Source organism: Bactrocera neohumeralis, chromosome 5 (assembly GCF_024586455.1).
Source record: "Bactrocera neohumeralis isolate Rockhampton chromosome 5, APGP_CSIRO_Bneo_wtdbg2-racon-allhic-juicebox.fasta_v2, whole genome shotgun sequence".
NCBI classification, from domain to species: Eukaryota; Metazoa; Arthropoda; class Insecta; order Diptera; family Tephritidae; genus Bactrocera; species Bactrocera neohumeralis.
Window position 1 is genome coordinate 33,732,082 of NC_065922.1, and position 26,510 is coordinate 33,758,591.

Here is a 26,510-nt window from a genome sequence, read left to right on the forward strand (position 1 = left end):
TAAAAAATGCATGCGAGGAAAATATCGCATGCGATAATGTAAACATACATATGTACCGCTTCAATCGGTCTATTTTTGTTATGAGCAAATTAATTGTATTATTACAGTTAACTTTGTTTCTAGAAAATGCATTGACCTAAAACATTAATTATATGACAAAAAGAGGTAATGAATATGTTTCAAATTAATACAACAATAACAATGGACAATACAACAATCTTATTAGACATACATACAAACATGTATATAAACACAATGCTTTTCAAACGGCTTACCTTAATGTAAGTAAATTCAACCAGAGAACATAAAATATGTTTCACAATCTCTGATTCAGTTTTGTTTTCCTATATGACATTGCAACCGCAAAATCCAACATTTTCTCGTAAATCTCAATTGGTCCAATAAAATTACGATTTTGTATAGACATGAACGGAAACATCTAACCGAGCTATTTCCGGATTGAAAGACTGCTGTTAATATTTAAACTTGGAATCTTCTTGCTGTTACTGGACACAAGTATCATACATTTTTTGCGTGGCGATTAAACACATTTTTCGAACTACTTTTGAACATTTTTTACACTACACACATGATAAAAACACTCGCGATTCACTTTTTCACTATATTTATTCACAATTCACTATAATACCACTATTTAAACACTTTTCCAATAGTTTTCTTTCCTTCGATGCAAAAATAACGCGAAAACTGAAGGCTTGGCGCAAACACAAGCGTCATTTTAAAAACAGGGCGAGTCAGATGCCTCATATAATCGAAAATTGTTTAACAATTTCACAACTTTTGCATTTATTACTACAAGATTTTCATGTCTAAAGGTAGTACTTAATTTCACATTTTGCAATAATTGTTTAAATTTATGGAATGATCGCTTGGGCGTCAGATATTTATATTTTTAAGACGAAAAATAAAATTTTATTTTTTTTATTTAATATGGCATCATTGATCATGTTGAAGGCCATAGTTAACAGTAGTCTGGGAAAACAGTAAAACAATGTTGCTAACGCTTAATATAGCATACCTCCCAAACACGAATTATTAAAAAAAATTGCATTAAAAAAATAGATGTGTAAGCAATCGGTTTTCCGTCATAAAGCAGCTGATTTTACACACAAATCTTTTTTCATAATTATTTAAAATGTGATAAATAGCAGTCTCAACGATTTTGCACAATTTTTATTTTAAAGCAGGCAACATTGTTACAAAGCGACAGTCATCTTGCATGCAAAATTTGACATTACACTTCGTTGTTGTAATTTGTTCAAGCATTGTTTTCAATTGTTAACAATTATACCATATTTTAGCAAATTTGAGCAATATAGAAGTTTAATTTTGAAATTTTTAATCAAATCGTTTGCGGACAATCCCCAAACGAATTGAAATGGAGGTCGACGAGGAAGATTTCGAGGTACCAACTTCAAGTAGCAAAGGAGAAAAGAAGCGTTTCGATGTAAAAAAGGTGAGCACGTACATTTCATTCTCAAGTTTTACAGTTAACAAAAAATACACCTTTTTTTAACTTTTAGTGGAATGCCGTCGCTTTATGGGCCTGGGGTATGCATAATATAATCAAATTTACTTATTATTTCTGTGTAGTAATTTGCTTCATTACTACATAACCTTGAACTGAAGTCCTTATAAACCCCAAATAATTACCAAAATTATTTTAGTAATACTGTCGATTTTTTTCTATTTCTAGATATTGTTGTAGACAATTGCGCTATTTGCCGTAACCATATAATGGATTTGTGTATAGAATGTCAGGCCAATCAGGCGTCTGCTACCAGCGAGGAATGTACTGTTGCTTGGGGTGTCTGTAATCATGCTTTTCATTTTCATTGCATCTCCCGTTGGTTAAAAACCCGACAGGTGTGTCCATTAGACAATAGGGAATGGGAATTCCAGAAATATGGCCACTAAGCGGCGTTAACAATTTCATCGCGATAACAGAGGGATCTTGCTCTTTTTTATTTCATCTTTAAACCCACTAAGGCGCTATTGAGATCGCCTACAAATAATTTATATCGTATTTGCTATTAAACTGCAGCATTCTTGATTAAAAGCTAAATAATAATTTAGAATTAGTTTGTCAAAATGATTGCAAAATAAATGGATTTGATACCAAGTTATTTAAAAGGATGTATTATATTAAGTGTTGGTTGAAGATTCTCATCGCTCAAAGTCCGCAGTAACTTTCCTTTCTTGGGTCGCAACTGCAAAACATTAAGTAAGTTTTTTCCGATAACGTCGCTTAAGACTATTTAGCAATAAATTGTAATCACTATAGCTTTTACAATAAGATATATGAAAGAACTATACCATGTCCGTCATCTGTCTATATATACGCGAAATAATGCTTCAGGGTTTGAGTTATCAGTTCGAACTTTTCCACACGTTCTTTTCTCTCCAAAAAGCTGCTCATTTGATTACGACGTTGTCCGATGACGGACAACTATCTAGACTTCCAAGCAATTTGTAGAAGCCGCATCAATGCCCTTGGAAGCAGCTACATGGACAGGGACACTTCACGTCCATTGCGTTTGCTTCCGGAATTTTTTAGAATGCTGGACCTTTGTGACCATATGTGTTATAGGAAGGCATACATTCCCACGACAATGGGGAATACGTAACCGAGATGGACCCGGATTTTTTATCCGGTCAAGTACTGTCAACTCGGGAGAATTCTGTTGCTACAACAACTGGGGAGGGCACAATAGACCAATATCTATTGGACAACTTTAGCAAATAGCTGTCGTACTTAAGTCCTTGTTTAGTAATTTGTTTTATTTGACGAGATATCTTAAAGAATTTTTGTATGGATTATTATCCAAACTACATTCTCCCGATGTATATTTTCCGAGTATACCACTATAACATATAAATACCATATCATACAAACTAACCGATCAAAATTTAGTTCTAGTATGGAAAATTTTTATTTGTGAAGGGCATTATAACGTCATTGCAACCGAAATTAACGTTTGTTTTTGTTTCTTTTATAGCATGCGACAAATACAAATACTTTATAATAAATTGGTATACTTTTCGTAATTTTTATTTCTTTAATGTATACAAATATTTAATGAAACTTTATTTAATCGGTAAAAGTATCAGTAAATTAATTCTATTTGCATTAAAACTAAATGAGATGAATGCTTTAAAGTTTGTATGTATGCTTATTTAACTAAAGTGAAAAGTTAAACTATGAGAACAAAATAAACAAATTTATTATATTATCGCTATACATACGTAAATATTGGAAAACAACTTAAAACTGTAGATATTGGCAAAGCGTAAATAATTAACAAAACATACTAAATTTTTATGTTAAAACTAATATTTTTGTATTTCTTGTTTATGGAAATGCACATGCATTGGCATTTTAAGTTGAAAATAATTAATAAGCTTTTACTTATCATTACATTTTGTTTATTTTTTAATTAATTATTATTTCTACAAATTGTTTGCAATTGGTCAATTGATTTCTTGTTTTAATGATTTTATCACTCTTTCTATTTAATTTGTTGTTTAGTGCTTTGCATTAAGTGTTTTTCTTTATCTATTTTACATTCATTATATTATTGCGCTAATTTATAAGATTTCTTTTACGTTTATTAGTTTTATATGAATCAGTTTTCATATAATTAATTAATATTAATATAAAGAACACAATTGTTTTGTAATATTTACAAATCAGCTTAATGTAAAACTATCCGTTTTATGATTACACTTAAATTTATTCCATTTTTTCCTATTGTATGCTCTCTACACCACAGTTAGAGAATTTTTAGACTTTGGTATGCAAAACAAAAAAATTTATACAATTCATTATTTTTAAAACGAAAATATTATTTAAGGGTACAAATTAGTTTTGAAGTTTAAGCAGCTGAGCGCGATCTAACGGTATAATAGCCAATTGATTGTTATTGTATGACATTCAAGTTTCTAGCATTTGATTGGCAATTTGCATTAAACAAAAGTATCAGTACTTCTTTACGAAATAAGGAAAAAGGATTAACAGAAAATATCGGTAATGACAAATTTCATTTCATATTGCGTCATTACGACAGCATATAAAGATTATTTGAGAAATATGTTTCAATAATAAGTTAATATTTTATTGATATACTATACACATTTCTTCATTATTTTTTCCTTAGAAACCCTATATTCTTATAATATATTACCAGCATTTCCTGCATTTATATATTGAAATTTTTTTCACTTTTTGAATTTTCTGTAGAATTTATTTTATGCATTACGATTTAAAATCATTTAGCAACATTTTAATCGGATTTTAGAACACTATTGGAGAAAATGTTTACATAGTTTGTTTTATTTACATATATGTCAAAGTTCTGTTTAATAATTAATATACGCTACCTGGCAGCGCTGAGATACTAATTTACGCTCGACTTTCATTTTTATTATTCTTTACATTTCATTCTACTATTCAATTTTATTCATTTATTTCATTAATTTCAACTTCCGGTCGCACAACCGACATTTATTAAGAATGCTTTAACTAATGTACTGAGTAATAATGAATTTTTCATTTATTTTTGTATTAGTCAACTTTCAACTTTTGTTTTTAATTGCCATTTAATGGAAAGTTACAATTTTTGCGACTCCATTCGAGGCTCATATTTTATGCAGGCTTGCGTATTAATATGCTTATTTTTTTTTTTGCAATTTAACTATACATGATTTGAATTCGATTGATTTCTATACGTAACTTCTTAACCATTGAATTATTATTTGTATTAGGATTTTCGCTATCAATATATTTTGTTGTAGTTTTTGTTATTCTACCGCTATTCTGTTTCGTGGTTTCAGTATTCAAATACATCTCATTATTATTATAAAGAATATCTGAGAAGCTATTAGCAATTGGTTTGTGGCCCTTTTGGTTCTTCTCGTACGATCCATGTTTGTTACTGTTGTTGTTGCTTTGACCTATACACCCATGTTCATAGCTGTTAGATGGATTATTGTAGAATTTAAAGGGATTATTATCTACATAATCATCAACTTTAGCATTGCTACTTAAAGTCAATTCATTTCTTTTATTATTTATAAGTTTTTCATCTGCAATATAAAAAGTAGAGAAAAGAAGAGAGAAAAAAAAAAGAAAAACTGATCAACATCATTCATATCCATACAATACACCATTTCAATGAGGAAAGTAAGAGTTATGATAAATTTCCAAACAAAAAAAATTAAATAAAGCTGGACATTACAAAAAAAAAAAAACTATTTTCCTATGAATTTTCTAAAAGAGTTCGAAACATTTAAATATTTTCGATTTAAGCACACACCAAAAATGTTTATTATGCATAATATAAAAGCATGATTTTAGCATATTATTGAATTAACTAGAACAGGAAGATAAATTTGAAAATACATAATTTCAACACATAAATTTCACAAACCATTCCGTTTAAATATAGTGTATGTTAGAAATTAAATTAAAATTGTGAAATTACTTTTTGTCGAAATTTTGTGTAATTGATGATAAAAATCATTATATTTGATTGCTTTCACTGTGAAAAAACAACATGTGCAAATAAATAATAAATCCAGACATTCGGTGGTGCACAAGCGGCTTTATCGAGGAAACGAAAGCCCGTTTTTGTTATGATCTTTTTGGGAAGCTTAGCTTTTAAAACTGCTTTTCAAATTTTCTACAAGTAATATTTATTTTAACCACTTTCAATTTTAATTGAGAGATTAGAAACCCACAGTTATAGTTTACGAAATTTTTCCCTGATAATGAACTTTTTTGTTATGAAATATAATATTTACTTAAGAAATTAATCATTTAATTGTCCATAATTATTCATTAATTTAATTCATTTTACTTAACCTGTAATAATCTAAAATAAACTATTACTTTACTTTGAACCAAGCCGCAAAACATTTCGTACTATTCGTTAAAAAAAAATGTTGAATTTCAATTGTCGCTCAACCAGCGCTACCAAACTCACAACACAACACACGCACACACACACATAGAAAATTAACTACTAAACACGCTTTAATAGAATGCAACAAAATGCTGAAAACGGAACGCGCCTGGCGCCCGCAGCAACACTATCCAGCCAAGAACACAGCCACAAACGCAGCGACAGCACTACTGCCCTTTGCGAAACACAATGTACAACAATTGCCAACAATGAAGGTCAATTCATGAGGAGATCAGTCGTTTTCTTGACCATTAAGGTGGTGGCAACACCATTACCACCACCACCACCACCACCACTGAGTACACTGCCTAGCGCGTTTACGCTAGACACTGCTGTTGTTGTACCAATTGTCATCGTTGTTGTTGATGTGGTTGTATACGCATTGAGAGCACGCAACGACGCACTGGCAACTGCTTTGTGTGACGCGCTCGCAGCAGTGGCAGTGATCGCTGTAGAACCCATGGACAACGTGTGACCACTGGTTGTTAAATTGCGTGCGAAAGTGGGGGGCGGCAGTAAGGCACAAGAGCCGAAGGTATGTTTTGGCACGCTCGCCTGCGATAAAAACAAGGTTGGCGCCAGCGCAGCTGCTGCGCCATTCAAGTTGCTGGCAATGCAGTTGTTGTTGCCGCTAGGACCAGTTGCTGTTGCAGTCTTTGGCAAGCCAGTGATGCTGCCCGTTCCACCAAGCGGATGTTGCATGTAAGTGCTAAAGTTATTGTGTGGGGTTGTAACGGTGGGTGTAACTGCGGAAGTCTGCAAGTGCTGCTGCAGCAATGTAAAGGGTTTGTGTTGCAACATTGGCGGTGCCACCACAACAGTATTTGTTGCTACTACCGGCGCGATTGTCGACGGCGGAATAGTTACAGACGTCGCTACCGTGGTGTGTGCAAAATTTATTGCTGAGGAAGCAACAATTTGCTCACGCTGGTCGTGTTTGTCACTCTGTGGCAACGATGTGGGCGCAGATGCTGTCGAGCAGGCCGACGCGAAGATGGAATTCGAAGAACACAAGCTCGAATTAGAATTCGAATGCGATTGCGGCGAAATGGCTGGCTCGGTAGGTGCATTGGATGATATTGAATGCGTTGAAGCGTTGGCCATCAACGATGCATTTGCGCGTGTACTAATGCTGGTGTCAGCACTGACGTTAGTGCTGGTCGTGGGTGTGACAGCAACCGCCGAATGTGTTGTGTTGGTGACATTCGAAGCAATTGTAGACTCGCTCATGTCGCCCGTTTCATTTTCACACTCGGCGCTGCTACCGCTGGTATTGAACGGAGTGCTATTTAGGCTAGCATTTGAACTAATCGCTGGAATGTCGATTGTGTGCGTCTCGTTGCCAAATATTAAACGTAGTCGCTTTTTTTGTGGCGTGTGCACCGCACAACCGTTAGCATCAGTGGCTAGTGGGGGCAGTACAGCAGCTTGTGGACTGGACTGTGCGGCTGGTACACCCGCCGGGGGCGTGGTAGAAACTTCAACATTCATACTATGCGATAATTCATCAGCAGCATTGTAGCGTTGATGCTGCCGATGGCGACTACGGTGACGATGGTGATGATGGTGCTCTTTATTCGTTTTGTGACGCTTTTTACGCTTTAGCGGAATGCTATCAAAGTCACCACCGTGTTCGGAAATACCTTCCATGCGTAAAATCTCATACTCCACCGGTTCGGCGGAATGAGATGAGGCACGACTGAATGAACCGTTAAAACTGCTACTCTCGTCGCTCAGGCTAGTCCCCGATTCAATAACTTCGTCGAGTATTGGGGAACGCTTCATACGCAGCGTCAACTTCAAGCGCCGCTCCGGTGTCTTCAAGAGTGTTTCCATGGCCGTAACAGCAACAACAGGCGCGCAGTTTCTATCGACTGTATCGTGTGTCGCAGCTTTGTCTTGCACATCATTCTCGCTACCGTTGCGATTATTAACGTCATGCACTTGTTGTTCCGTTAGCTGAGATAGACTCCGCTTACGCGTTGTTATAGTGCCATTTGTTGTTGGTATTGTACTGATATCGGTTTTAATAGCGATGCGTTGCTGATTTCGACGAGTTGCACGTTGTGCGTGTGTTTGCATAGAATCTTTCGCAAGACACGTCCCAATAGATTCTTGCGCTTGTGTCACTGACGCCTCTTCAAATGAATCTATTAAATTTTTTCGATAACTTGGACTAATACTTTTATTTCTAATGTGAGTGGTGCCTGTGGCATTCACTCCATTCTCATCGTCAGCATGGCAAAGTGCTGAGCTTGGGTCAAAGTTGGTAACTTCTTGCATAGTGGCTGTGTTAGCATAGTGTCTGCTAGTCGGCAACCTATCCGCAATTCCGCTAAAGAACTCATTTGAATCATTAGCACTACTACTACTACTACAATTACTACTTAAACTACTGCTATTGTTAGAATTATTTTTACTGTTATAAATATTACGATTCGTATGGGCATCAGTGGCAGTTGATTTTAATTCCGTGCCAATGCTTGACGCGGTTGTATCACTATTGTGTGCAGTCGACTGATGCTGGTGGTGATTGCGCAGTATACGCCCGCCGCTGTTGTTATGCAAAGTTGCGGCGGCGGCGGCGCGAGTCAGTCCATTGCGCAGGCGTATTGGTTTGTCATGTCGCTGGCGTTCGGTGCCTTTAGACAGTCCGACCTTTTCGTCTCCCACAACTGTTGCTGTTCTGGCAACATCAATTGCTGCGTCGGTGCGTTGTTGTTGTTCCATGTCATTATCAATTTCCTCGTCCATTTCATTGAAATCATTTGTATCCCTTAGATCGCAGCATTCTTCCGTTTCCTCTGCACATTCCGCTGCTGCAGCACGTGTTTGTCTGCTGCTACTGCTACGTGTAAGATAGCCACTTGTCTTGTTGTTGTACGAATTAGTTTTATGCACAACATTGCTAGGATTTTTTCGTATTGGCCGTCGTGCCACAGTAGTGGCTGCGCTCGACTTTGGTTCAGCCGCTGCACTTGTTGCATTCGCTTTGGCCACGGCACCGGCGCTGGCGTTACGGGACACAGCTGTTGCGGCACTTACAGAAAGTTCGTCCGCTGAACCAGAAGATATCGTGCTGCTGGTGCTGTTTACTCGTGCCGATTTGCGTAGCGATTCTCTCCCTACATTAAAACTGCTACCACCTACTTTACTACCTGATATGGTATCAGTTGCAGAATGTTTGCCATTAATATCTTGCTGCGATACATGTTGATGAGAGTGATGCTGCTGATGATGATGATGCCGTTGGTATGTGTTGGCCATGATCATTTCGGCATCGTATTTGGTCATACCTTTTTGTCGCAATTCCTTCATCGTTAACGGGGTCACTACCACAGTAGGTTGTTGTTTTTTCATTGTTTCTAAATTAGGGACTTCCATAGCAATGCCGGCGTCACCTTCCGTCTTCTTGGCAATCTGAGCCCCTGCAGAGCTTTCAGTAGTTGTGGGTGCGTTTGCCGCACACGTGTTTGTATCAAGGTGTGTTGAATTTGTAGAGTTGGCACGGCTTTTAATACGATTTATACGATTGTCAGTTTCACGTAATCGATAACCACCACTTGCAGATGGATCATGCGAGTTTATACCAATTACACAAGCTCCACTTAACCCCATTGCTAAGGCACCAGCATCGCTGCCAGTGTGGCCGTTTATAACCTTACCGGCAAATGCGCCGGTTCCACGCCGCTCACAAGTTTCACACTCACAATAACAGTTGCCATCGCCGAAAAAGTCCTCCCCATAAAAACAGGTAATTTCTTCACCAACTTCAATATCGCGTAACACTTTCACACATGCGGTATCGCGTCCAGTGGCAACAAATTTACAATTCGCCCGACAGTCGTGATTTATATAAGCAGCAGGTCCCAGCCATAACTGGGCACAGTTTTTTCGACAGCTGTACATAACAGAAAAATCATTTTTGCCTGTATGCAATAAAGCAGCTTCTTCAGCTTCAGACAACTCAGCAATGCAACCAACCAAGCATTCGATTTTATCATTCTTTGACCACCGCTTTGTCGAACTGATTTTGGCACCCTTCTGACCTTCGAGTGAGTAACGATAACATGCCTCAATTACAAAACCACTATCCTTATCAAACACACGTAAATAACGAATTATCTGAAAATATCATATGGGTAAACATTAATAAAAAAATATACATATGTTTGTTATGAAGTTGTATTGAACAAATCTATTTTAAGCATAGAATAAAAAATCTTACATGATCGTGTAGTCGCTTGAAGCTTATTTTGTTTTTACTTTTAAAACTTCTTGGTATCCAAGGGCCATTAAATATCTTTTTTACCGCCACATCATAATTTTGTGTTGCAATAAAATCATCCACTACAGCTTTTAACTGAGCACTATCCACTTTGAGTGGACGATATCGAATGTTCATTTTATGCGTCTGAAAACCCAAATGCGGGTCCAAAATCAGTGAAGTTGCTAGGTCATCGTTTTCGGAAAGTTCTTTTGGTGTCATCCCCGTCGACTGTGAAAGTCGACTAACACTATTACTAGCAGCTCCATTTGTGCCGCCAATCGTACTGCCTAAATGATAGCCATTTGTGTATGCATTGTATGTACTCTGATGTTGGGCATGACCATTTGAACTGCTATGGGTATTACTTCCGCCATTATTATGTGAAGACATCGAATTTGTTTTGCCACTAGTATTATGATGACCTGTGTTATGAGCTGAATGATGGTAACTAGACGTACTATTATTTGAGGTGGAGGAGATTGCGTTGGACGAAGAATTTCCGCTTTTGCTATTGCTGCCAGTATCACCACCACCACGCCGCTGATGATTCGAACCAACAACCATTGTTGTCACTCTTCCTGTCACTGCCGCTGATGCTTAGGCACCTGCTTAACAGTTAACAGTCACTGTAATAAAAAATACAATAATTAAATTAATAAGTATGTCAAAACATAACAATGTATAACAATTATCAATTTAAAAGTGGTTGGCAATCATTGTTTTGCTTCCCCTGATGTGTTAAGGTGAAACTAAATATGGCTTATTTAGTAGGTATTTTGGAAAGTTGTGTAAAATGTTATAAGACGTACAATATTCTAACTATCCTCCTGCTATTGCACAAGAGTTATTTTAAACTGGAAATACAATTGATTTTTCCAAATAATTATAAAAAAAACTGACTGTCATACAAAACTAAAGTGACTGGTAGAGTTGTCGCCGTCTCCAAAATATATCTAATATATATGTATACAAAGTCCGTATTCCTTTGGCATACAATATTTGCAAGCAATCTGGCGTTTCACAAAACATTGGACAGTTCAAAACTTTTTATTCTTATCCTTTATATTTTAAATAGCAATCACTGTCAATTAATTTCTCATTCATCAAATTAAAGCACTAACATGCCTGTTTTGATCTTGTCACAGAAAAGCCAGCGGTAGCTATAATTGAACGCACTCGATAAAAAAAGGGCCAAACTTTCGCATTCGTATTCAGCTTTAAGTGAGAGCGAAACGACTGTTTAGCAGTGGAGCACGCTGTGTCGTGATACTTGCGCAGCCCTGTCGCGAAATCGCATCAGCTGTCGAAGCCGACCAATGCCACTATTGCAGTAATATGCTTTTCCGTCGTTTAAAAAGTACAGAAACACACAAAATTCAATCAAAAGTCGTTCACTACATACTTCGAACCCATAAATATGGATTAGTTTTATAATAACACAGCAAATAAACTTTATTAGATCACTTAATATCGAATGGTTTTCTGCCGAAATGGTACCCGTTCAATACACCTCAATTAACAATCACAATATGTGTACTTCTGAAGACAAAGGGAATAATCACATTACAAAGTCTACACCTTTCTATTCACGTTGGTACAAACGAGATAACACTATACTGAAAGGCATAACTGGAAAAAATTACCAGCCAGCGTCAACAGCAAAATTGAGAAAATGCAAGAAAAAAACCGTCGTCCTCAAGAACGAAAAAAACTTTACTTGTATAAATACATTTTTGCAATTATTTACCAGATTAAAAGCCGCTATGAAAATAGCTCCCATAGATCTGCAAATTGTTAAACGATATCTTCAGCTGCTTTCAATTTGCAAACAATTTACAGCCAATTATTTTTTCAACCTAAACTTCCTTCTGCTCAACTTTTCTGACTGCTGTCTTGCTGTCTAGCCGTCTGTGCTGGCGAGAAACTCCGAGCGAGCTCTCACGCACAAAACACAGAAGTTTCAACTTCTTTGTTTTCGCTTCCCTCACGCCATTACACCCTCTATAAAATCGTTTTTTTTTCTTAATCACTTTAATCTATTAGTAGAGATAAGCTCAAATATTGCTGCGTAAAAATAATAAAAATATATAGAATTCTGAATTCACGTTCACTTCACAACGAATAAAAAAGAAACAGAAACCACAAAAATTCTTAGCAGCGTCTTCGACTTCGTTGTAGTTGTCCTCGTTCGTCGTCGCGATAATAAACTCGTACCGAAACCACCAAAAATCGTCTGCCATAAGCAATTATAGCATGAACACACGGGCAATAATATATTGCTACATTATAAAACACTTTATCGAATTTTACTCAATCTAATTTTAAGCTTATTCATTTATCTTTAATTTAATTTATCTATAATTATTCTACAGGTTATGCATAATATTTAGGAACCTGGATAATATACATTATTATTCTTTAGTGTTGCACGAATTGTTGTAATCTAGCAACACAGAAGAGTAACTCAAATTTGAAAATATCAATTCATCAAATATACATATATTTTTTGTGATCGCTGTTTATAATACTTATTTTTTTAAATCCTTGGAATATGTCGGATATAATGGAATTATCTGACGATATCCGTGATATATTTTGTAAATATAAGGAGAAGCAAAAGGCAGACCTTTTTCGAACACTTAATGACGTAAAATGTTGTGAATGCGGTCATCAATCACGTATGCGGACTGTTCAAAATAAAGTATCCATGTGAATTACAAGATTTAAATATTTGCGGTGCTCTCCTGACATTATGCCAATATCTTTTCAGCTATCGGAAAATGACAATTTTTTATCAATTGATTTTATCCATTTTAACCGTATTGCTTTTGATGGCCTTTTACGCATTATGGGCTGCCAGACGTTATAACCATGTACGTCTCTTTGGAACTGGCGCCTGTGCCTCCACTTTTTTGTGGACATATGACGACTGCACTGTAGCTCATTAGATTATTATGTTGCTTTACTGGATACAAAAAAAAAACAATGTATTTCTAAATTGCCAGAATAAGAAGTGTAAAAAAAATATATATAAAAAAATAAATTTTTTATTTACATCTTCATTTCAATCAAGATGACAGCAGCAGAACAAAAGCGAAAAGTAAAAGAGTTTAACGAAACCTGAGCTGTAGAGTTGACGAATGTAATAGATTTATGATGTGACTTTACCGTATCGTTGAAACTGTTTATACAAATAACTTAAAGTTTCAATGAACATAAATATAGTTTTATTGCAAGTCTTTATTTAATAAATTACGATGAAAGAAAATATTTTTATCTACCTGAAAAAATTCTGGGAAACAAAATATTTTTCCAGACGAATATTTGCATTTTTCTGGCAACTCTAAAATAATATTGTGAATACAACCCTGAAATATGTACTTATATTTGCGCCTTTGTCATTTGTCATTCGTGAATTTATTTTGAGCAGTGCAAAAGGTCCCAAAAAATTCATTTGTTAGATTTACAGGACTGTTGCAATCGTTTAAAACCAAATATTTGGAATATATTGAAGCAATTATATTGCGTTTTGTCGTGAATACAAGATCTGAAAGTTTTGATAAATTGTAAAGAAAAGGTGCGTTTCGGTGACGGTAAAAACATAGAGCTGTAGAGCAATCAAAGTTTTCTAAATATACCATAAACATTTGTGCATGTGTGTATACATATATTATTTGATTTATTCTTAATTTCAGAAATAGAATATCAAGATGCCTATTACCTTGCAATCATCAGACAACGAAAACTTCGAAACTGACGTGCAAATCGCAAAATGCTCAGGTACAATAAAAACAATGTTGGAGGATTGCGGCATGGATGATAGCGAAAACGCTACTGTTCCATTACCTAATGTGAATTCTGCCATACTGCGTAAAGTACTTACATGGGCTACGTATCACAAAGACGATCCACAACCAACCGAAGATGATGAGAACAAAGAAAAACGTACCGATGATATCTCCTCCTGGGATGCAGATTTTTTGAAAGTTGATCAGGGCACACTCTTTGAACTAATTTTAGCCGCTAATTACTTGGATATTAAAGGGTTGCTGGATGTAACTTGTAAAACTGTGGCAAATATGATTAAAGGTAAAACACCCGAAGAGATCCGGAAAACTTTCAATATCAAAAACGATTTCACGCCAGCAGAAGAGGAACAAGTTCGTAAAGAGAACGAATGGTGTGAGGAAAAATAAAGTAGTATATATTCAAAACACAATAGCCCTTATATTAACTAATGTATAAAAAAAATATTACTATAAAGGAGAGATCAGTATAAAATTTTAATCAAAATTTTATGGCTTGAATTGTCACTGCTGAGATTCCTTTAAAATCTCTTAACATATTTAAACAATATTTCGCAATAAATGTAATTGATTTTCCCCAAAAACGATACGAAGTTTTGTAATAATGGTATAATTTTGATTGTGTATTCATTATTTATTTACAATATTATATTTTTTTAAAGCTAACTAAGAAAAAAGTTAATAATATGTATTTCTTCGGTTGATTGCTTTAGTTTCTACTCTTCAAATATATGTAGATACATATGTACATACATATATTGTTTGTAAGAGTGCTTTCGAAACGTACCGGGATTTGATACCTGACACAAACAGTCAACTCGGAATCATTCTTCAAAATTGTTTTTGGGGAAGTTTTGTGTCACTACAACAACAACAAAATTGTTTATATTCTACGAAATACTTGATATCCCGAATTTGGTACCTGACACAAACAGTTAACTCGGAAGCATTCCTGAAAGTTGTTTTTAGGAAAGTTTATAGTCACACAACAACAACAAAAGGCCTTATTTTCTATTTCGACGAAATACACGATTTCGTATTCCATCAACTTTATGTTGCGTTCGCACCGAAACTACACATAAGTATAAAGCAAATTCAAAGAGCTCTTTAGATTAAAAATATTTAATCCGTAAATTTTTGGGAAAAGTCGTCTTTGTAGACTTTTACCTAATTCTTTACCATAAACTATTGTGATATACTTACATATGTAGAAGTTGGTATGGTGGCGATTAATGCTGCAGGTATTTAAGAGAACAAAAAGGGTCGAATGACTCTACATTCGACTTAAAAAAGACCTTTTCATAATTTGTTAGAAGAGCTTTTATTTATAGAAGAGCTTTTATATTTTTACCCTGAGCAGGGATATTAAGTTTTTCACGAAATTTGTGGATACTCTATAAAATATGAACGTATTATATAATTGATCGGCAAGACAAGCTGAATCGATTTAGTCATATGGTCTGTCTATCCGTCCGGCGGTCTGTATTTAGTCCCTCAGTTTTTGAGAAATTGATTTGAAATTTGACATATCAACGTCCTTTTCTCCCCAAGAAGCTGTTCATTTGTTGGAAAGTTGTTGTAACAAGTACCTAGACCCTGCTTGGGGGGAAAGTAGCATGCTGGCTGTCATCGAGTTCACTTAACGGGAAGCCCAAAAAACGAGCTGTTTCGACGGCTACGGACCACAGGGAGAAAGGAGATGGCTTCAAAAGGTGATTAGTATCGTACGGTGAACCGTTGTATGCAGGACATAAGATGGGTAAGTCGGGGTATACAAGGGGAGACTTGGAGGAAAATATTTAATGGTCATCGCAGTCATCTAACAGGAAGAAGTAGTCTACCCAGGAAACCAAGTTTATCGAGAGGGGTCTTAGATAAGTAGGATTCAATATGCATTCAAAGAGGTGGTTGGAGTCATGCGAGAACTCTTTGCACGCAGGACAATTTAGTATTTAGAGGACAATTCTGTAGTTTAACCTGCTACAAAATCCAAACGGAATTTGCGAAAGGGCCATTCCTGACTCTCGGGGCAACTCGAGCTCTCTATCTGCTTTAGGAATTGCTTTATCTTCAAGTATACCATTCACTGATAGGGAGTTGGTGAAGGTGTTAATGGCTCCGCTGTGAATGACAGTCAGTCAGTCCAGCCGACGATACTAGTGCTATGTAGATAATGACCAGCCGGCCGGTTGCTTTTCCCCAGGTTTTGCCGGCTAGCGACTTGATACTTTGGCAATAATCGCGCTCCTTTGCGAAGTAAAGGAGGCTGTCAAGTGTATGGTCCATACTGTTTCGCCCAGTTAATATAGTCGCTGTGGATAGATTGATATATTGGTAGAATTGTGCCCTCTGATTCTTTCACATTATTTCGTTCAATCCTAAAGCCCTTAAAACCCTTTAGATGCTTGAGGGATTGATGGATTTAATGTAGTTTTGCCTCGGAATGATTTCTGGAAGCGTCAGCCTTCTTCTAGCTACAGCATCGCATGTCACGATATGTGCACTGGTGTCTTCGAGTTTAGCTCACAGCACCGACAAGTCTCGTCAGAGTACATTTCTGTGCAAATGCTCGTTCAGTCGGCAGTATCCTCTAAAAAATCATGTTATTATACTTAAGTTATTTTTACTAAATAAAAAACATTTTTATATCTTCTGGTGTTGTAGCCGTTTGTCTTATTCCGCCTCTACTAATCAGTACCTTTCTTTATTTTCTTTTTTTTTCATGTCTCAGTTCCTTCTTTATCGTGTGTCTACTTAATGGATAGAAGGGCATAGGGCCCGTCTGCGGGCCGCTTCTTTCACAAGTTTGTTTGCTATTTCCTTTCCTGCAATACCTTTAAGTACGGAACCCAGAATAGCCAAACTTTATTCCGTTCGTCTACTGCATTTAGTTTCATGACACATTCCCACACTATCCATAAGTTGATTAATAGTCATTCTACTGAGTATGACTTCACATACATATGTAAGGTGATGGTAAATATTTCTGCTCGGAGCATGCTAGGGTATACATAAGTATTGGCAGCTTTGTCCTTTGGCCCATTATCCTCGCACCAATTACTTTTGGAGTCTTGGCTCCAACTGTGTACCACATCGTGTTGCCTTTAATGGTTGTGGATAATCGCCTACATGGCCTTTAAGTTGCACAATGTTAAACTTATTGGCCTGAAGAACTTGGCTTGGCTCCGCTAGAACTCTACTTATAAATTTTGAAATACAGAGATATGTATATGTTCGAGGGTTCTCGCAAGTGAGATCTTATATAACTAGTGTCAAATTATCTTTCATTTCTCTTACCTGATCTTTGGAAGTCCATGACTGCTACACTAGAGCGATGGCCATTTAATTCGAGCCCATAAACGCCTCATCCCTTTTGACCAGCTCTTTCGGAGGAAGCATTGCTACCCTGACAACTTTTATAACCTCAGGATTGCTGTGTCTTCGGCCAGGTCTTAGTGTATGTGGCTTCGGAGCAGTTGACCTCTCCTGTTGTCTAGTCGATGTCACTTCTCTTCTCGACTCTTTAATTTGAAGATATGGAAGATGAGACACTTTCCGCATCTCTTCTATGAGTATGTCTGCTCGTGATGTTCTGTGTCGTGCTTGCTATTTTAGCGATTTATTTCGTGGTAAGCGGTCTCTTGAGCTTCTTTCGGAAGCTTTTGGCTGGTGGAGGGACAGTCATCTTCCCGTATACTTATATTCGCCCAAAAGGGCAGGAAACTCCGGAAACAGGGTCCTTGAATAGTGGTGATGACCAAGCTGTTAAGCTTCCGCACCAACGACAAAGTGACTACCATCGAGGAGGCAAACGGTCCTAGTATCTGAAGAACATCCGAGGTTAAAGTATTTATTATTTACATACTTAGTATGTATGTACATACAAACTAACTTCAACCGAACTTAGACTTGTTCACCTTTTCACTTTCGAATATATTAAAATTAATATAAATTAATTAGTATTGAATCCTGTTCATAAGAAGTTAGAAATGTGTTCAATTGAAAAAGCTTTTAGTGTCAATAATTTTGTTCAACATTTTGCGTTTGGAAACATATCTTTGTGCAAAAAACAATAGAAAGATCATAATAGGGAATACTAAAGAAAAATATAGATTTTTGATAACCGGCGGTTATCGTCCTAAGATAGATAATTTGGCAAAATATGTTGTCTCCATACGAGGAAAAAAATATGAAAGGTTTTTTGGAGATGATCACTATTGTGGTGGCTCCATAATCTCACCCAGAGTTATTCTGACCGCAGCACATTGCGTTTGTGTGATGTAATAATTTGAGGTTCGTGTAAAAAAATCTGAATGGGTATATAGATAAATACTTCTCTAAACTCAGCGGTACCCGAATAGAATTGAGACCGTCTGATTTATTGGTCATAGCTGGAACTCCGAGGCGCTTGGTTGTTACTGAAAAAACACAAGCCTTAAAAGTTGATAGAGTTATTAGCCACGCCTACTACGACCCTGAGACTATGCACAATGATATTGCTTTGTTATTGCTGCTAAAAAATATGTATATATGAAGACGGTGTTTCAGCACAGAGGATCAGTCTGCAAACCAACTCATTACCTCCTCATACTAAATGGACCGTGCTTGGATGGGGTCGAATTTTTAGCGTGAGTAAAAGCTATTATAATACAATAAATGGGTACTTCAACTGTTAATTATTCTAGCTGGGTCCGATGCCAGATTTAATATTACACGCCGATATCTATATAATGCCAACTGAATTCTGTGAAGAGAGAGACGATGATTTTTTTTTTGGCATGATATGTGCTACCGATGAGGATGATTTTGAGAAAGATTCGTGCGCTGGTGATTCGGGTGGCCCGCTGATATGTAATGGCAGTGTAACGGGTATTGTATCATATGGTTATGGCTGTGCTTTACACGACGAGGCAAGTTATTATACTAATGTGTCTTCATATCGTGATTGGATTCGTAAGAATGGACTAGATAAATTAAGACCTGTGAATTTTATTTTGGTAATTGTATTACAGATTTTTATAACGAAAGACTAGTGATGTAAATAACACGCATATTAATTGAAAATATTTCTGTGTAAGCTTTATATTTTGAAAATATCTTATTTAGTTTCTATCTAATAATAATAGAATTGGATCGAATTCTAAGTACAAAGAAAAAACTGTTAAAATCACTCATCGCATTTTATGTAGTGAAATGAAAAAAGAAGAAAACGTTGAGTTTGCCACACATCTTCAAAACACCTTTGGTGCTAGCGAGATTAGTGATGGTTATAGCATTGAAGAAGTCAGCAAATTTTCAGACTTTGCTTGTCAGATGGACCCCCCAATCGCTAAAACAGATGCTGTGAAAGTAGAGGAGGAGATCAAAGCATTACATCTTCATTGGGGCAAGTACATACACGTTCTGGAACCACCTGGTCTAAGAGCATGATCTCTAAATGGATGGTGTCTTCTGTACCAACAATGTCAGAATTGTAGAATACTCCTCAGGGTTATTAATTGATATCCTAGGAAAATCTTTGTTGTTAATGAATAAAGCAATAAACTTCCAAGAACTGCAACAGAAAATAGAAAACATAAAGAATAGCAAAATCGAAGCATTTGCAGCCCGATTGCAAGTTTTCAATGAAAGAGAAAAGAACATGTGGTCCATGGCGCAATTCACAACTATCAGCAATAATAGAAAATAGTAAGGAAATGGTTTAATAGAGCGAAGAGAAATGATCAAACTTTAGGAAGCATAGCGTCAATACCAGAAGCAGTACCAGAATACCAGAATAAGCACAAGACACTAGCAAAAGATACAAAAGAAAGTAAAATGACTTAACAGCAAGGAGGCAACGAATACTTAAGGATTGTAAAAGAATAATTAATAATTATGCACTTAAGCATTCATAAGGAAGGCCTAAAGCTAGCAAACTGTGGGCAATAAACTCTTTTGAAAAAAAATCGCCAAAAATATATAGTATATGGCCAAGACTCCTCTAAAATGGGGAATAACAACTGATATTGGTGGTGGTGCATAGCATAAAAGAAGATCCCTATTCATGTTTATTCCCATACCAGACAAAAAGAATTACACTACAGCCAAGTTCTTCAGGCCAATAAGTTTAACCTTCTGCCACCTAAAGGTCATGGAGACGATTATCGACAACCATTAAGGATAACAAGATGTGGATTGGAACATTGGCGTTAATATTGGAAAGTCCATACAAGTTGTGTTTACCCTTAGGCATGAAATAATACTGTGATCAAATTGAAAGGTGAATTTTTAATTTATACGTCGGGTGTTTTTCGAATTGGTAATTTTTTTCCGTAAGTTGGTAGTACTGTTAATGACATCTATGCTAAATTTCACGTCGTTTTGTGAGGCTCTAAAAGTGAATTCTTCGATTTTTCCTATGAATTTATTGAATAAAGAAGTGCGATAATGCACCATCTCACACTGCATTGGTTTTTCTTAGGAAACAATGTAGGAGACTAAGAATATATCTTCCATTAGATCACCCCTTTCGCTTCAATTGATTATGAAGGTGGGATCAATTAGGTATAATATTTTTCATTGTACTTTAACATCATTGTTTTTGTGAGAAAATTTAGTTACTGTCATTTTAATAATAATAAAGATTCCAAATAAAACAAAATATTAGTTACAAAAAGTTAAAACAAAAAACAAAACTCTTTCGATTACATAGCAGTTTGAAATGTTGAGTCTTACATCAAGTTATAATTATTATTATTGAATCAAATTCACAAGAAGTTAGAAATGTGTTCAATTGAAAAAATTTTAGTGTCAATAGTTTTGTTCACCATTTTACGATTGGAAACATATCTTTGTGCAAAAAACAATAGCAAAATCATAATGGAGGATGCTAAGGAAAATTATAAATTCTTGATAACCGGCGGTTATCGTCCTAAGATAGATAATTTGGCAAAATATGTTGTCTCCATACGAGGAAAAAAATATCAATGGTTTTTTGGAGATGATCACAATTGTGGTGGCTCCATAATCTCACCCAAATTTATTCTGACTGCAGCACATTGCGTTTGTATGATGTAATAATTTGAGGTTCGTGTAAAAAAATCTGAATGGGTATATAGATAAATACTTCTCTAAATTCAGCGGTACCCGAATAGAATTGAGACCGTCTGATTTATTGGTCATAGCTGGAACTCCGAGGCGCTTGGTTGTTACTGAAAAAACACAAGCCTTAAAAGTTGATAAAGTTATTAGACATACCTACTATTGCCCTATAACTATTCGAAATGATATTGCTTTGTTATTGTTGCTAAAAAATATATATGAAGACGGTGTTTCAGCACAGAGGATTAGTCTGCAAACCAACTCATTGCCTCCGTATACATTATGCACCGTGCTTGGCTGGGGTCGAATTTTTAACGTGAGTAAAACATATTTTAAATCAATACCAATCTGTACTATTAATTAAATAAATATGTTAGTTGGGTCCAATGCCAGATTTAATATTACACGCTGATATTTATATTTTGCCAACCGAACTCTGTGAAGTTAGTTATAGACACTTTGGTTTTGGCATGATGTGTGCTAGAGATGTGACTGATTCTGGGAAAGATTCGTGCACTGGTGATTCAGGTGGTCCGCTGATATGTAATGGAGTGTAACGGGTATTGTATCATTTGGATTTGGCTGTGCTGTACCCTACCGTGCTGGTTATTATACTAATGTGACTTCGTATCTCGATTGGATTCGTGAGAATGGATTCAGTAAATTAAGCTCTGTAAACTTTCTCTCGCTAATTGTGTTACAAATTTTCATAATAGAAGGAATGTGAAGTAAAAAATGATATGAATATTAGTTTTTATTGGTCGTGGTTCAATTCCAAATACGCCATTCACTGGAAGGCAGTCTGGGAAGTCTACGGCAATAATCGTATTGTGTCTTATACAGAGTGGAGGAACACAGGCTGTTTTCATCACGGCTGTATCGATGCTGTGACATGCCATGTTAAAACGCTTTCGTGTTGAGTTGTTTTACTCCGACTCCTCCTTTTGACTTCTTCCATCTTTTCGGCAGCAGCTGGAGCAGAGGCAGCAGCAGCAGCAGCAGCAACAAACTTGCTGTGGTTGTTGACTGTACTCTGGCAATAAATTGCCTAAAACGCCTTTCATGACATCCACTATACCTCAACGTATAGTTCGTGAATACGGTCATTGCGTGTTTGGTGGGCGAAAGCGTTAGGCTCTCTGCAGAAAAGGAGTGAGAAAACTGTTTACTTTTGCACACATGCCATCAATTCCATTGACATCTGACATCAATATCGAATTAGTACGGATGATTGCCGACCTCTCGGACAGTTCATGGCCCACCTATTCAGCCCTGTAGGGAGCGTAGATTGTTCGATGTTTTCAGTAACGTTGTGTGTTTCACTGTGTCAAAAGCTTTTGAAAGGCTCAACGCTGTACAGATGATTATAACGCCAAGTTCTGTATACTCTCAAGAAACGATATTGAAGGGTATGCTTGACTCAGGCGGTGAATGAAGGTCGGGACTAAAGAGGTCTCAAGTGTCTTCATCACTTTGGTAAGGAGAGTTATCGGACGATAAGTCTCCCTAGATTGGTGAGTTTGACAGGTGCCAGTATGACGACCACTATACCAGCTTTCCACACATTCGGTATATGAAGAGTGGTCAGCGACAAGTTTTCGACGATTTTGTCGTGCTGTTGACACTCTGAACCTACTCATCGGTGTAAATATTGTACGCTTGAAGGGTGCAGTGTAAACGGTCGGCTAAAATAGCTGGTGTACTTCTTTTCAATAGTCCTTAGCTTGCTCAAACTCCGATGGAGGTAACAGAACTTCAAGTGTTTTACCCATTTTATACACTTATGCTAATCTACCATAGGGATGAAGCGAGCGGTAGCAGCTCCGATCACCTTCGGTGAGTTCTGAAAAGCCGAACCAGTTATATTTTTATACTCTTGCAGCATGTTACTACAAAGTTTAGTTCACCTAAAGCTTGTATGTATCACTTAAAACTAATTGAGACAGATATAGGGTTTTATACATATATGTATATAAATGATCGGGATGTCGAGACGAGTTGAAATCCGGGTGACTGTCTGTCTATCCGTCCGACCGTGCAAGCAGTAACTTGAGTAAAAATCCAGATATCTTGATGACAGTTGGCATGCGTGTTCCGTGGCAGAAAAATAAACGGACCACTGCCACTCCCACAAAACGTTATTAATCGAAAACCTATAACGTGCCATAAATTAGCACTAAATTAAGAAAATTATAATTTAGCACAGGGGATCGCAGTAGTAAGAGGCACCTCTGGGCAAACAATTTTGAAAGAAACCTTTTATGGAACCTGGGTCTAAATTGGATATGGAACGCAAAGAAGATGGATGATTAAACTGGCAGTCATTCATGAGAAGGTCTTAAGATGGCTCCTTCCATTGCAATGTATCACCTAACCAGGTGGAGTTTAAATGATATCAAGAGGATGCGCAACAGCTCTGCTGCTAGGTAGTGCTCCAATTATGACAAACTTAACCTAAAGCATACTAATCCAAACAGAGTAATTTCGCCGGAATAACAGTTCTTAGGCCAATTTTGGCAATGTAGAATCGGCTGCCTTCGGAATTCAATCAATATTAGATATAAACTCTCGTTTATGCTGACAAACGTTCCGGAAACTCATCTTCAGCCGAAATTAGAACTTTTTCATCTTTTCTATTTCGAACACATACTCGTAATATCAATTTGATTTGTTTCCACATCAAGCATAATACAATTTTAAATAGTATTGAATCCTGTTTATTAGAAATTAGAAATGTGTTCTATGAAAAAGCTTTTAGTGTCAATAATTTTGTTCAACATTTTGCGTTTGGAAACATATCTTTGTGCAAAAAACAATAGAAAGATCATAATGGAGAATACTAAAGAAAAATATAGATTTTTGATAACCGGCGGTTATCGTCCTAAGATAGATAATTTGGCAAAATATGTTGTCTCCATACGAGGAAAAAAATATGAAAGGTTTTTTGGAGATGATCACTATTGTGGTGGCTCTATAATCTCACCCAGAGTTATTCTGACCGCAGCACATTGCGTTTGTGTGATGTAATAATTTGAGGTTCGTGTAAAAAATCATAATAAGTATATAAATACTTCTCTAAATTCAGCGGTACCCGAATAGAATTGAGACCGTCCGATATATTGGTCGTAGCTGGAACTCCGAGGCGCTTGGTTGTTACTGAAAAAACACAAGCCTTAAAAGTTGATAGAGTTATTAGACACGCCTACTTCGACCCTCAGACTTTGCATAATGATATTGCTTTGTTATTGTTGCTAAAAAATATATATGAAGACGGTGTTTCAGCACAGAGGATTAGTCTGCAAACCAACATATTGCCTCCGTATACTAAATGCACCGTGCTTGGGTGGGGTCGCATTTTTTTCGTGAGTAAAAGCTATTATAATACAATAAAAGGGTACTTCAACTGTTAATTATTCTAGCTGGGTCCGATTCCTGATTTAATATTACACGCCGATGTCTATATAATGCCAACTGAATCCTGTGAAGAGAGAGTCTATCCGTTTTTGTTTGGCATGATGTGTGCTGCCGATGAGGATGATTTTGAACAAAATTCATGCCATGGTGATTCGGGTGGTCCGTTGATATGCAATGGCAGTGTAACGGGTATTGTATCATTTGGCCATAATTGTGGTACCCGATATGCCGCTTTTTATACCAATGTGACTTCGTATCTTGATTGGATTCGTGAGAACGGTTTCGGTAAATTGAGACCTGTAAATTTGATTTTGCTAATGGTTTTGCAAATTTTCTTAATGAAAGGTATGTGAAGCGCATAACAGACAATTATATAGAAAATTAACGGTTGTTGTTATTACAACAGTTAAATTAAACTAAGTTTAATGAGAAAAGTGTTTTATGTGTTAGGGGCAGGAGTGAGGAGTTGACAATGTTTTAATGTAGGTGAGCGTGTTAGAGAGCGGTTGAATAATATGAGATCGACTTAGTGTTTCACCCAGTGTAGAATCATTTATACAAACATTTTATACAATGGAAATGATCGCAACTGCTGATAATAGCGTCATGGATAATATGATACGAATCTCTCGCATTGGCTCTCATTTTTCTCTCAAACGAGTTCTCTGATTATTTGACATCGATGGAGATCAGGGAATTTCTATCAGCTGATTTCAGAAAATGCGAGATGCCAGAAGTAAACCGCTATAATTACCTGACAAAATCAGTGTGAAACGAAATTTTATTGAACTGTGCCAACATATTTTGGCAAAATAAATGTTTATGTAAATTAATTATTGATTTTGCATTTTAGCAGTTATATATGCCTTTTCAAAGTGTTTAATTTATTGTTTTGTATAGTTTATCGAAAATGCCTAAAATAAAGAAATGTGTGGTGAAGTATATAAGTATATATGTACATGTATTGAAGACATTTCTCTTGAATATGTGACGTTGTTTTATGATATGATTACTTATCTACATATGTACTTATTAGTACTAGCATACAAATTTTGATATTTTTTGTGAATTGCTTTGCTTTCTCATCTTTGTTTATATATAATACCCAACAATTATTCATAAAATAGCCAATCTAATACTCTTCAGCAGTGGCATCATTGGCAAATGTTATAAAAAATGTGAGTTTTGACAGCTCTCTCTCGCATCAAAGAAAAGTAAACCGGCACCGGAACTGGGGAATTCGACGAAGTGGGCGGAAAAGCAAAATTGATTTGCGTTGCAAACGTCAAATATAAAGACTTGCTGCGGTTGATTTAATGAGTAGCGAAAAAATAAGGTCGTATGGGTCTTCAATTAACTGACAGTCGAATAGTGCGAAAAATATTCGGTAAAGTTTTGGGAAAAGTCGCTCTTGTAAATTTTGACCTAATTTTTTACCATAAATTACTGTGATATGCATATGTACATACATAGATGTTGATATGGTGGCGATTATTGATGAAGGTATTTAAGAGAAAACAAGAAAAAACGTTAACTTCGACAGCACTGAAGCTAATATACCCTTCACAGGTTTTCTTTTAGAAACTATGTGTTCAGTTTGTATGACAGCTATATGCTATAGTAATCCGATCTGAACAATTTTATCGGAGATTGTTGCCTTAGAAAATTATCTATACCAAATTTCGTGAGTATATCTTGTCAAATGCAAAAGTTTTCCATACAAGAACTTGATTCCGATCGTTCAGATTGTATGGCAGCTATATGCTATAGTAAGCCGAACTGAACAATTTCTTCGGAGATTACATTGTTGCCTTAGAAAATTATCTGTGTCAACTTTTGTGAAGATACATTGACAAATGTGAAAGTTTTCTATACAGGAACTTCATCGAGGTCACTTAGCGGGAGGCCCAAAATATGAGCTGTTTCGACGGGTTAGGACAACAGGTAAAAAGA

The 26,510-nt window shown here is 36.2% G+C and overlaps 4 protein-coding genes and 2 pseudogenes across 8 annotated transcripts; 5 read left to right on the forward strand and 1 right to left on the reverse strand.

Moving 5' to 3' along the window:
• Positions 1–1,209: 1,209 nt before the first annotated feature.
• On the forward strand, positions 1,210–2,154 carry LOC126759570 (RING-box protein 1A). Its single transcript, XM_050474447.1, has 3 exons — positions 1,210–1,477; positions 1,545–1,572; positions 1,718–2,154. The coding sequence occupies exons 1-3, from the start codon at positions 1,400–1,402 to the stop codon at positions 1,936–1,938; spliced, it is 327 nt and encodes a 108-aa protein (XP_050330404.1). The 5' UTR covers positions 1,210–1,399; the 3' UTR covers positions 1,939–2,154.
• Positions 2,155–5,064: 2,910 nt separating this feature from the next.
• Positions 5,065–12,459, reverse strand: LOC126759516 (histone-lysine N-methyltransferase Suv4-20). 5 transcript variants are annotated; one of them, XM_050474342.1, is made up of 3 exons: positions 12,002–12,459; positions 10,213–10,880; positions 5,065–10,109 (listed from the first exon to the last, which is right to left on the reverse strand). In XM_050474342.1, exons 2-3 carry the CDS (start codon positions 10,816–10,818, stop codon positions 6,201–6,203), a joined length of 4,515 nt encoding a protein of 1,504 aa, XP_050330299.1. In that variant the 5' UTR covers positions 10,819–10,880; positions 12,002–12,459; the 3' UTR covers positions 5,065–6,200. The 5 variants fall into 5 exon arrangements, with proteins under 5 accessions (XP_050330299.1, XP_050330303.1, XP_050330301.1 ...); XM_050474346.1 differs by lacking the exon at positions 12,002–12,459 and adding an exon at positions 11,664–11,777; XM_050474344.1 differs by lacking the exon at positions 12,002–12,459 and adding an exon at positions 11,657–11,777.
• A 1,192-nt stretch (positions 12,460–13,651) lies between these two features.
• On the forward strand, positions 13,652–14,647 carry LOC126759562 (S-phase kinase-associated protein 1). The gene is made up of 2 exons (XM_050474439.1): positions 13,652–13,831; positions 13,950–14,647. Exon 2 carries the CDS (start codon positions 13,965–13,967, stop codon positions 14,448–14,450), a length of 486 nt encoding a protein of 161 aa, XP_050330396.1. The 5' UTR covers positions 13,652–13,831; positions 13,950–13,964; the 3' UTR covers positions 14,451–14,647.
• Positions 14,648–15,815: 1,168 nt separating this feature from the next.
• Positions 15,816–19,093, forward strand: LOC126758384 (anionic trypsin-2-like; annotated as a pseudogene).
• Positions 19,094–20,814: 1,721 nt separating this feature from the next.
• LOC126759575 (anionic trypsin-2-like) lies at positions 20,815–21,870 on the forward strand (annotated as a pseudogene).
• Positions 21,871–23,876: 2,006 nt separating this feature from the next.
• Positions 23,877–24,910, forward strand: LOC126759550 (anionic trypsin-2-like). The gene is made up of 3 exons (XM_050474417.1): positions 23,877–24,166; positions 24,229–24,505; positions 24,563–24,910. Exons 1-3 carry the CDS (start codon positions 23,877–23,879, stop codon positions 24,908–24,910), a joined length of 915 nt encoding a protein of 304 aa, XP_050330374.1.
• The last annotated feature ends 1,600 nt before the right edge of the window (positions 24,911–26,510 follow it).